General features: G+C 42.2%; 1 protein-coding gene across 2 annotated transcripts in view; it reads left to right on the top strand.

Annotated features, from left to right (window-relative positions):
- LSM14A (LSM14A mRNA processing body assembly factor) overlaps positions 1 to 8,026 on the top strand; it is a 33,349-nt gene extending 25,323 nt beyond the window's left edge. Inside the window, exons 7-10 of one of the 2 annotated variants that reach the window (XM_015411101.1) lie at positions 3,582 to 3,755; positions 4,823 to 4,985; positions 5,149 to 5,389; positions 6,132 to 8,026. In XM_015411101.1, coding sequence (XP_015266587.1) covers positions 3,582 to 3,755; positions 4,823 to 4,985; positions 5,149 to 5,389; positions 6,132 to 6,155 — 602 coding nt within the window. In that variant the 3' untranslated portion in view covers positions 6,156 to 8,026. Of the gene's footprint in view, positions 1 to 3,581; positions 3,756 to 4,822; positions 5,049 to 5,148; positions 5,390 to 6,131 lie in introns of both variants that reach the window. The other variant, XM_015411100.1, reaches the window with a different exon arrangement.
- Positions 8,027 to 12,303: the final 4,277 nt, after the last annotated feature.

Raw genomic sequence — 12,303 nt, 5'->3', positions numbered from 1 at the left:
AGGTGACTGTAGAACAAGTGTGTGATTCTAATGGTAGAAGGTGCAAAGTATGAGACAGTCAGAACACCAGTGCAGTTTTCAAGTCCCAACAAGTGTTTCAAACGCTGCAATCAGCTTAGAGGCTGGCCTGGTCACGGTGGAGGCAAGATTGTGGATTGCTGCATTCCATTATTGGTTAAAACTGATTTTCTTATCTACTGGCCTTTCCCATACTAAGATGCAAGACAATGTTGTTCCTTTATGGCGGAAACAGATAGAAGATAAACTGGTCTGTTATGGTTTTTCAAAACAATTTATTCTGTCTTTGGGACATGAGCAGGCTAGATCAGTTCTAAAACAAAGAATATTAGATGTTGAATGACAGATGGATGTGAGCAGGATTAGGAGTCCTGTAATTGATGTAAGTACACTTAACAAGATAACTTTGAGATCTTACATCAAATATTTAGATATTTGCAACCATAGAAGAATGTTTACCCTATTAAGATACAATGCCTTACCCTCAGCCATAATGGAGGCCAGATATACTAGATCACAGAGGAAAAGTTGTATATGTGGCTTGGGAATAGTTAATTCCTTTCCAGGTCGTAATAGAAGCATACTTTTGTCAACTATGCTGGCAGGGGATAACCAAAAGCTGACTAGGATGGTTGCCAAATTTGGTTGGTTGGCATACCAAACTAGGAAAGAAATAAAGTACAGATAGGCCTAAATCTAATTTCTGATCTTAATATTGATTTTATCATGTCTGTATTTTAAAATTTTTAGCTCTTATTTATAATTTTAGATCCTATAATATTTTAGAATTTTATTGCTTCCTTATCTGTACTTATTTGTTATCTATTATACTGGTCTATGACTGTAATAAAGGCTTTGACACCAGTGAAGTCAGTTTAAATTCATCCTATTTAATCTTAACCCTTTAAACACTTCTTAAATGAGGATGTACATCCTGAATCATGTGATACATGATACTTAAGAGATCTTTCACTGCAGGAGACGGAAATTCCCCAAAAGGGTCAGATGCCTTCTAGCAGAATAGAGACTTGGTTTGTTTTGTTTTGTTTTTTTAAAGGGAAAGAAATGGCTCAATATGGAATCTAGTTCTAAAATGAGCCCTGTGCATTTTAACTTCTCCCTCCCGGCCCCATGGGAGCAGCCATTTGAAGTATTTGTCATCTTTCTGTCCGATAGCAGGTCTAAGGCAAATCACAGCATAAGAATACTTAGATACAATGCAGAGGGGGGAAATATTTTCAAAAGTAGTAGTGAAGGACATGGGGGGGGGTTAGATATACTAGGTTTCTCTCCAGGCCTCTTAACAACAAGAGTTAATATGCAATAACCATGGGTGAAACAGCATGTGTTCTTTGCCCCCATCCCAGCAAGTGTGCAAGCCTAGCAACCAGGGCAAAGAGTCCCCAGATGTTTGTCCCAAGGGCTGAGGCTTTCATTCCCTGGGCAGATGCTGAATCTTCAGCTCCCAGCTCTTCCCAGTAGCAGCAGTGAATGATGAAAGGAATAAGGGCTTGTTATGTGCACTGTGATCTGCCTCAGTAGCAGCAGTGAATGATGAAAGGAATACGGGCTTGTTATGTGCACTGTGATCTGGGACCAAGTCCATGGAATAAATTAGAACATCTACCCCCACAGCTGGGAAAACATTTTGACTGACCAGGCATGTGGGGTATTAACTTTGTGGAAATGACGCATCAGGCCCCATCAATGTGGCTGGCTATGTAACATTCCTTCTAGGCTATCAGGAGCTGCTCACGGATGTGGACTCTCATGCTTCTGGGTGAATAGCTAAAGGTCACTTCTATCATGTGATAGGCAAGGGGGAGGAATAATGAGATTGCCAGATTATTTGAGAAAGCAAAACCTGACAGAGACTCAAGAGTGGCACTTAATTGAAGCCTTCCCCCCCCCCCCAAAACCATTTGCAACATTTCAAAATGAATCCCCTAGTAAACCCCCTAGTAAACAGACATAACTATTTTGCCTATGGTAAAGGGGTATCATGACCAAAACACACTAACATCGTAAAGGGAGGAGCTGTGGCTTAGGGGTATAATGTCTGCTTTCCATGCAGAAGGTTCCAGGTTCAGTCCCTGACATTTCCACTGAAAGGCATCTGGCGGTAGGTGACGTGAAAGCCCTCTGCCTGAGATCATGGAGAGCCACTGCTAGTCTGGGTAGATAGTACTGACTGTGATGGGCCAACAGTCTGATTGAATATAAGGCAGCTTTGTTTGTATGTGATATTCCGGAAGCAGCTTCTCCAGTGCTTAAGAGCGCTTCTTGGGTTCTGTCATTTTCAGACAATGTCACCCACCTCTTGACTAATTTTATTACGGTGGACAGTTTTGCATTTTTTTCTTAGAAATGAACATGCCGATAGGTGTGCAGGGCATCTTCTGGCAGTGTGATCCACAGAGGACAGGCAGCTGTGGGCAAGGGTGTGCTGCAGTTTCCCCCTCCCCCTGTTCTCTTCATGCACTGAGGATGCCTGCCTTCCCCCTTCTCTTGCTCTCTTGGAGGTGGACAGATGGGCTTGTGTCTCAAGAGGGTTGATTAAATGCAGAAGGGTGTGCAAGGAAACAGCAGAGGAGATGCTGTATTCACTGTGCTGCGGCATATCAGGGTGGGTGACCCTAAATGTGTGGAACACAGGAGGGCTTCAAGCCGGTTGCTACGATTCCAGAATTAAGATTCTGGGACCAAGTGGGAATCGAGTGATTAAAATGTGGAATTCTCTGCCAGAGGATGTAGTGATGGCCACAGGCATAGACAGCTTTAAAAGGGGATTAGACAGATTAATGCAGGATAGGTCTGTCAGTGGCTACTAGTAGCCACAGTGGCAGCTCTAAATCCCAGTGCCAGTGTTATGTTCTTTCCCTTCACACCAACTCAGTGTAGAACAGTAGTGAAAAAAGCAAATGAAGCTAAGGAGTTAAAAATTAAAATAGCAAGAACTATAATGATTATTTATTTCATTTCTGATACTGACTCTGGAGTCAAAATTGATTCCCAATTTTTGTAGGGCTGTGGTGCATTTCCAAAGCAGGCATTTCTGGCTTTAGACAGATGAAAACGACTGTGTCTCTGAGGATTTAGGGGTGGTGGTGGTAAACTGTTGGTTTTTAGGAAGGAAAAGCAAGACTTTTGGGCTTAGATCAAAGACACAGTAGAGGTTTTAGTAAGTGAGCAGGGGAAAACAGTCTGTTGATTCTCCTGGGGAAAAAAACAAAAGTGTATAGTCAGGCATTGAAATGGGATAAGCAGTAAATTTGGAGCGAGGACAGCATTTCATTCTGTGAAACTCATTGCCACAGATGCTGAATCTGTGCCTTTTAAACTGGGTTAGGTAAGCAGAGATGGTCTAATGGCTGAAAGTATACCCAGGGTGTGTTGTTTCCCCAATGCCTGATACTGTCTGATAACATCAGCTGCAGGATATAGCCGTCAGTTTTTATGGTAATGATATTAAGATTGAGGTGCCGCTTACCAGAATAGGAATTGCTTTTTGTTGCAACATTTTGTTGTAGATCCTTCCAAAAACAATTTTTTCCCAATTCCAGGGGCACCTCCGGTACGAAGAGGCCGCGGGGGTCATCGTGGAGGTCGAGGAAGATTCGGTATCAGGCGAGATGTTCCAATGAAATTTGAGAAAGACTTTGATTTTGAAAGCGCAAATGCTCAGTTCAATAAAGAGGAAATAGATCGTGAATTTCACAACAAGCTGAAACTGAAAGGTAAGATGCGAATTTATCCTCCAACCAATGAATGACTGTCTTGTAGGCCACAAATGAATTTGAACCTTCTGTAGAAGTATTGGGATATGGTTTAAAAATGAAAGTAATTTTGCAGTATGTTGAAATTTGCTGGGTGACACTGGGCCAGCCTAACCTACCTCACAAGGTTGTTGTAAGGGTAAAATGCAGAATTAGGAGAATAATGTAAGCTGCTTTGGGTCCCCACTGGGGAAAAGCCAAGGTATAAATCAAGTAAGTAAATAATTTTATTCTGCTTGTAATCTGCCAAAATGTAGTAGACTGTAATCATGTGTGGAGAGTAGCATTCTTTCATTGACTCTAACTCAAACAGCCCAGATATCATTTGACTATTACTTACATCAGTATAGAGCCAGTAACAACAAGATTCCAGTTGTGCAAGGAAAGCTTTTGTAACCAATACTAAAATAGTTTGCAGAAGCTCACCATATCGTCTTCTGGGAAGGCCTGGTAACTGTGAGATGTTTAACAGTTTTTCTCGTTCCATTCTGATGAACCACAAAAAAGACAGTCACAGAGTGCCTGGTGAGGACTTGGGTGGAGGCTAGATGCAGAACACCACCTCTGAGCAGCGTTCTGAGCGAACACACTCCGAGAGATTCCCATTTTAATCCAAGTGCTTGCAAATCCCTGGGATCCAACAGAGAAATGTCTTGCACAATTTATTGGCAGATGCAAGAAATACCTCTGTTGGATCCCAGTGGATTTTAAGGGGATGCAACACAGCAGGGGAGTCTGAGTTGCCCAGCTGGGGGTAGGGATTAGAACACCACCTCTCGGCCTAGAGAATAGCTGAGGGGCTGTGTTTTCACACACACACACACACACACACATTTACGTGGGCCATAATGGAGCCAGGTGTTGTCACAGGGTTGCCCACTTAGGTGAGCCATAAGGGATCTTGACTGGAACTCTTTGAATTGTGCATCCGTTAGGTTGATGTTGTTCTCAATTCGCTTTTTGCCTTACTTTGAAAATATCCTTTCCTTTCTGCGGTATTGTTGTTGTCCCTTTTTCCACCCTCCTAGAAGATAAACCAGAAAAGCCAGTAAACGGGGAGGATAAAGGTGACTCAGGTGTCGACACCCAGAACAGTGAAGGAAATGCAGACGAAGATGACCCCCTTGGGCCCAACTGCTATTACGACAAAACCAAGTCTTTCTTTGATAACATCTCCTGTGATGACAACAGGTACTGCCCATTGGGGGTAGTCAGCGCACTGTGTGGGCAATCTTCCCAAACTGTATCCAAAAGGTGACAAGACATCAATGAGATTTGCTCTAATTCAAAACATTATTCAGATAATTAATAGCTAGTAGACCTAAGTAAGGATTCCTTCTCTCATATGTTTCAGAGAACGAAGACCTACCTGGGCAGAAGAAAGAAGATTAAATGCAGAGACATTTGGGATTCCGTTGCGTCCAAACCGTGGCCGTGGGGGCTTCAGAGGGAGAGGAAGTGGTAGCGGAGTTGGTGGCTTCCGAGGTGCTAGAGGACGTGGTGGCAGCAGAGGAAGCTTCAACGTCCCTCGGGGGTTTCGTGGTGGATTCCGAGGTGGACGTGGTGGCAGGGAGTTTGCAGATTTTGAATACAGGGTAACGTAGTTCTTTTCTCAAAGCTTTCCCCCCCCTCCCTTTTAAAAAAAAAATCTCTGCAAACACTGTAGCCTGACAAAAAGGCCCTCACCTCAACCCAGCAGTCGTGGCCCGGGGGAAGTTAAATAGATGGAACTTTTTCTCAGCTATCAAATTAATATCAACACAAGCCTCCATTTCTTTCACAATTCTGGTTTGAAAAGCATGACAAGGGAATTCAGCCATTACGTTGTTGTAAAAGCAAATGAGGCAGAACCTTTTTTTAGGACCAAAAGCTGACCTTGTGGAAGTTCTCATCATCAGCAGTGCAGCAACTGTCAGATCCACCTTGACCACTTTTTCATTAGCTGCAGGCATAGAGCCAAGCAAGGAGCTCACTTCACGCCCTGCATGTGGTCGAGTCGAGAAAGGTCTCTGGAAGCCTTGTGTAGTGTTAAGAGTTGCAAAGCACTTTGCAGCCCTTTGAAGGCTTTCCTGCACCAGGCCTACTTGGGATAGAGAGGAACTGGATTCTGGCATCTGGAAAACAAAGGAATTGGATTCTGGCATCTGGAAAACGAGATTTCACATTTTTAAAAAATGATTGCCAGTGCAGTCCAGAGGAAGTTAGGCACAGCTTTAAGTTCTGCTATCCCTCCTTCTCTAGCTTGGCCCCTGCGTGTTTGATTTAATTTGATTACATGTTTGGTTGAACAGTAAGTAACATAATGTTTTTTTTGGGGGGGTGTCTTTTATTTTTTAGAAAGACAACAAGGTTGCCGCATAGCCCACAAGGAAGTTGAAAGCCAGGTGGACTTACAGATCTTCGTAGTCCAGAGAATGTGTCGGTCTTTGCAAAGAAATTGACTTAATTTGCTGTAAAACTCGTCACCAGCAATAGGGTTTGTTTTTTAATTTCAAAGGGGTTTGAAGCAGTAACCGTTTTGGGGGAAGAAATGCCATCTTCAGAAACAACGAGCGTTAAATATATTTGCGATAGAAAAATAAGTAATTTCTTACATATAGTTAAGCTATAAAGCAGTATGTCAATGGCGTTTAAGTATTTTTTTCATCACAGAAAAGATTTTTCTTAACTGAATTGTATTTGATTGCTGCAGGTTGCAAAGACAATAGTATGCAGAAGGCCGTCAGTACTGTGAGTGTGCTGATCCATTGAAGGTTGTTTTGGGGACTCCTGTAAGATCCCTTTTCTGAAATAGTTGTACTTTTTGTCAGATAGGGTGCTGGGCAGTAGACAACTTGATTTGTCAGTCAAAAAAAATGTAAACACAGTAAATATTGTTTCTTGGGCAAAGGAAAACTTTTTATAGTTGTAAAATTCCATGATTAACCCATTGCCAAAGAAACATTGAAGAACTTTGTATAGCTGTATAAAAAGCGACTAATTTTTTAAAAGGATAAAACATTTTTAAGTCAACAGACCTGCTGTGTTGAGACACTAAAAGACACACATAAGAGTTTGTTTCAGGTTTTTTTTTCTTTGTAGCTTTTCAGGCTTTAAACTTGTTTGGTTTTTATATTTTGTTTCAAATTTAAAAAAAATGAAAATGTTCTTCCGTGATAACAAAACCTGCATAAAACTATTCTGTCTTGGGAAGAAATTTGGTTTCGTAAGTTTCTGGCATATCAAAGGGTTTGACCAAATTTAAAGTCCTCTGTCAATCAAGACAAGCCTAGACGCTTCACATTGCGATTTGCGTTAACTAATCCAGCTGAAAGGTTGGTGACCCAGTCACGCAAGTTCTGAGACTCCTTTTTGTGCCTGACATAAAAATGAAAAGTCTCCATGTATCAATTCTTGAAACGTTGGCTCTTGTTTTAATATTGTTGACATACTCAATTTAAAAGTGAATTTCCTAGTGTTTGAAATTGCTTGAGTTTTGATGGACTGTAGCTTGGAGACATTGAATGTTCATTTTTTTAGACAGTATCCCACAGGTGATTTGGTATGAAGTAATTGTACACCAATTCTGAATAACTAGTTTAATGACTTCTCCTTTTTTTGATATTAAGTTATATTAGATACAGTAATCTGGTAATTTGTGTTTGTATTTGTATATGAAAGCCACAGGAATAAAGGGATCCAAAGATTAAAGCATTTTTTTTTAAATCTTAATTTGCTGGGGGGGTTTCTTTCTCAATGTTCAGTAGTGATCAGATGTGGATAACTGCACTGTTAGGAAATGGGGATATTTAAAAGTGATTGATAGAATCATAATTTTATATCTTTTTGTATAGCACTACAAAGGAAAGTATTTTGTAATTGGTTTCCTTATGGGGTCACGTATTTGGCAGATGTAGAATTTAGATACTCTTGTTTAGTAATATTTTGCATGTTAACAATGCCTTTTTGGGATCCACAAATCATCATACTGAACAGTTTGGGTTTTTTAAACAAAAGGCAAGTCCTGTCCTGTTGCAATAACGATGTAATACTGTCTGAGGTGTCCCAAGTTTTATTTAAACAAGATAAAATTGTAAATACCAACGAGATGTGCTGTGAAGGTATGAATTAGTTTCATCTTACCCACCAGTCCTTTGGGTTTACTAGTTGGGGTGTGTTTGTACCCCGGTAAAGAACAGCATGTCATACCTTCGGTGTACCTTGCTACAGAAGAGTGGGGCTTTTATTTTAAGCCAGAATAAAACAGTTCAAGAAAAAAGTCTTTGTGAAAGTCTTTTTCTTCCCCCCCATCCCATCCTTGTTTGAAAAGGGGAGAGGGAGGAAATGCTAAATTTGTTCTATCCTCTTTCTTGTATAGTGCTTCAAACTACATCTTTTCATCTACAGAAAGAGCTACTGGTGTGGTTCTAGAGTTGATTAGGTCAGTTAACAAGTTACTGGGTCAAGCTGGTGGACACCAGAGAATTCCTAATGCATTAAACAGAGCTCACCAATCTGTGAACGAAAATAATTGGGGTGGAGGGGAGGTAGGTGAATCTTCTGCAGTCAGGTGAGTTCTGCAGCCAGGATAGCAAAAGATGCCTGGTTGTATTTTCTAAGCTGCCTTGAGTCTCGGTGAGAAAGGCAAACTGTAAACTAAATGAATAAATGAAGTGTTGTGGAACCTGAGACAAATTGAATGGGGCAGCTTTCCATTACACGCATATGTAGTGTTGTGCTCCATGGAGGGGGGGGCACCAAGCTCAGTGTTCCCTATATTTAGCTGTGCTGCAGGTTCCAGTCCAACCAGTGAACCTGTTCAAAACAGTGAAGAAGGAGTTCAGTGTGGCCAGGTGTGTGCCAGGAGTTACCTTCTCCAGGCACAGTGCAAAGAAACTAACCAAGAGCCACTGACTGTCAGTTACAGTGCACCGTTAACAGCGCTCTCTCTAGCCATACCCTCAAGCATTTACTGAAGGGATCCCCAGACATCCCTCTGTTAGCTGGTATTGTCACTTTGCCAAGTCATCACTGAAGTGATTGGATTGTTTTGTCGACCAGCTCTTGTTTCTCTCTGTTTGCTGTGCCAGAAAATGCTTCTGTGTCATAAAATACCTGTAATTTCTAACCTCACTTTGTGTAATAACTGCATGTCTGTCAATTTAGATGCAGCACTTCATGAATCTTATGAAATGGCTTGCTCAGAAACGTATGTGTTAGTCTTTAAAGTGCAACAAGATTCCCTTGTTTTTGAACACCAAGTGTCTTTAAAGTCAGCCTCCTGAGCAGAGGACTGAAAAGTGGTCAAGGTAACCTTCAAGAGACCCACAGTGGAAACTGGTGGGAAAAGTGTAACTAAATACATAGTTATGTTTATGGAAGGACAAGCAGCCTTGCTTAGGGAAGAGCCAGGAAGGTTCCTATAAAGGAAAGTCCATCACACCAACCTTTTGGAGTTCTTTGCATGCGGTAGCAAATTGGTGTGTAAGGGTGATGTGACGGCTGTTACATACTTAATCTTCCAAAAACCATTTGAGAAATTTCTTCAAGGGTATACACTTGGCAGTTAGGGGGTAAGAGGATGGGCTCTTCTGTGGATTAGTAATTGTTTAAAGTAAGGGGAACAAAGGATTGGAGAAAACAGTTCTCACAAAAAAGGGAAGGGTCCTGCAGGGGGGTCTTTATTGGGGCTTATGTTATTTCGCCTTCAGTCATAAGGTATCTGGAACTTGGCCACATTGGTAAAGTCTTATGGCTGATTCAAAATTATTTAGGATGGCAAAGGCAGAAGCTAACCTGTGAAGAACTCCAAAAGGATCTCTCCAAGCACAATGAATGAGTAGTAGAATGACAAATGAAGTTCCAGTAAGTTTTCAGTGAAGCACTTTTACACCAACCACACATATACTTCGTTGGGATTTGAATGGGCAGTGAGAGACCCAAGGAAGAAGTCTTGGAATTCCGACAGACTTCCCAAAAAAGTTCCCGGGGAAGAAGACTCCTTCCTGCCGGATGAAAACAGCTTTGATAGCAGAACAGGCCTGTGGAATCCATCCCAGTGGGCCCAGAGGCAGGCAAGGAGAGCACAGAGCTCAGCAGAAGTGAGGCCTGGGCCATGTACGTATGTGTGAATGAATTGCTCACCTTATAGCTTTATATCTCCAGGCTAGATCTTATTGGAGTTGGTAGATGGCTGCAGCTCTCACTAGATATTTCTAAACAGGGTGCACTTCCTCTGCTGTCCACCTGGGGAGGGGTGCTGTGGTCCAAAGCAGAATGGGCCAGCAGCTTCAGAGATTTACATTTTGGGTTCAGGAGCCCATGGTGCCTGGCAGTAGGTTTAGAGAAGGGGAATGTGAGCAGTGAGTTCTACTTTTGCCCCTGTAATCTGATGACTTCTAAGTAGGCATCCAGAAGTCTTCCAAGTTGTTTATAGCCGTACTGGTGCAAAAGTAAAATCCCAAAAGCCGAGAACTTAATCCATGCAATACATTTATCAGAACCAACCCAATGACGCAGAACAGGGTATGAGCTTTCAAGTTCTCCAGAACTCTTCATCAGGCCAGATGTAGCAGATTTCTTTAACTGAAAAAGCAGATTTTTCCAGTCATGGTGTTAAAGACACTCTCCTGGCAGTGTGTGGTGGATTTGCTGGCAGGCAAAAAAGGATCAGGTTTCAACACCATTTGACATCTTGGGGCAGAAGAGTAGTCTGTCATTTCCTGAGTCCACACAGTTGTGGCTTCCATTGTGGCTTGTGCATCTGGTCCCCTCCTTTACCAAATCTTGTTTTCTTCACCGGCCACATGGGACTACCCTGTTCCTTCCACTGTTCAAAGTGGCATAATTTTCATCCTGTTTTGCAGCTGGGAATGCCTAGAATTCCAACCACATTAGTATTAGTGGCTGTCGGCATAACCAAAACCACAGGATTGCACTGGGAGTAAAATCACTGTGGAAATTGCTAAATAGGAACGGATCACTGACGAGGTTTTGGAAGGGGCTATGGCTGAGTGGTAAAGCATCTGCTTGGTGTGCAAAAGGTCCCAGGCTCAGTCCCTGGCATCTCCAGTTAAAGGATCTGGTAGTAGGTGTTAAAAGGTAAAGGTGCTGCAGTGGCTCAAGTGGTTAAGACGCTGAACTGCAGGCTGTGGAAGGTTGGTAGTTCAGCGGTTCGAGACCCGAGTGTGCCGTATGACAGAGTGAGCTCCCGTCTCGAGTTCCAGCTCCTGCCAACCTAGCAGTTCGAAAGCAAGAAATTGCAAGTAGATAAATAGGTACCACTTCGGTGGGAAGGTAACAACGTTCTGTGTGCCTTGGTGTTTAGTCATGCCGGCCACATGACCACGGAAACGTCTTCGGACAGCGCTGGCTCTTCGGCTTTGAAACGGAGATGAGCACCGCAACCCTAGAGTCGGACTCGACTGGCTTTCGAGCAAGGGAACCGTTACCTTTAGTAGGTGATATGAAAGACCTCCACCTGAAGACCCTTTTCCAGTCTGAGTAGACTAGGGCTGATTCTGCATTGGCTTTCCCTCCGCTGTTTTATGAAACCCGCGTTGGAACAGAAATTCCCCTCTACATTGCATGCTGCTTTCACTTCCTTTGATTATCAGGTTTTATGGTAGCTTCCACACTCCATGCCATTTTCGAGTTCTTTGTCGGATTTTATTGTACCTTCTGCATATATTTATGGCCATTGTATGGCCATTCGGGGATGACTTTGCAGACAGTACTGCATTGCCCTGAGGTATCGGAATGTGTTTTTTAAAAAGTTTTATTTATACGTTTTTAAGCCATTTACAGAAAAAAATAAACATATACAAAAATGAATATACATTAGAGTCTATTGTCTTGTTCTTTCTAAGACGGTGTCGGAGCAGCAACGCTAGTAACAATCTCCCTCAGCCTTCAATTGTTTGACAACATTGGAGATGTTTATGAATGCTTGTCTTCTCTGCTCATCAGACATATTGTAGTCAAGTGACTTTCTTCCATAGCAGTTTTGTTTGGACCGGAGTTTTCAAGCCACAAGTACAGATATCAGGAGGAGGAGGTGGTGAGTTTTTTACTAACAGCTCTCTGCAGAGAAAATGGGTGCGGGGAAACGCCTTCGTGATGGTGATAAAGAGGACAAACTCTCTCTCCCTGCCTCTAAGCAAACCAAAATAATGGAATTCTTCCCCGTGGAGTCAGAACATACATTTGCCATTCCTGTATTTAATTCTTTCACTCCCCTAGCAGAAGATGCAGACAGGGAGAGTAAGCAAAAAAACAGTGGGGACAAACAAATGACAACCTCTGCAGATAACGAACAGTTAAATGAGAGCATGAAGTCAAAAAAAGGTTCAGCTGTAACTGAAGGAGATTAAGAAAACAGAGACCAGCTGTTTCAAAGCTGAATGTTTTCCTCCTGAATTAAATGATATGCTAAAGCTAATGATAAGAACTGTAAACTTTACTATCAATGCTGTAAAAGAAATAGGTGACTTCCTGGAGAAAGTCTCCTCTTTAATGAACAGCTTTGGCA

This window comes from Gekko japonicus, unplaced genomic scaffold, assembly GCF_001447785.1.
Source record: "Gekko japonicus isolate JY-2015 unplaced genomic scaffold, Gekko_japonicus_V1.1 scaffold711, whole genome shotgun sequence".
NCBI classification, from domain to species: Eukaryota; Metazoa; Chordata; class Lepidosauria; order Squamata; family Gekkonidae; genus Gekko; species Gekko japonicus.
Note: the sequence above shows the minus strand (reverse complement) of the source record. Positions and strands in the feature narration are given on the sequence as shown.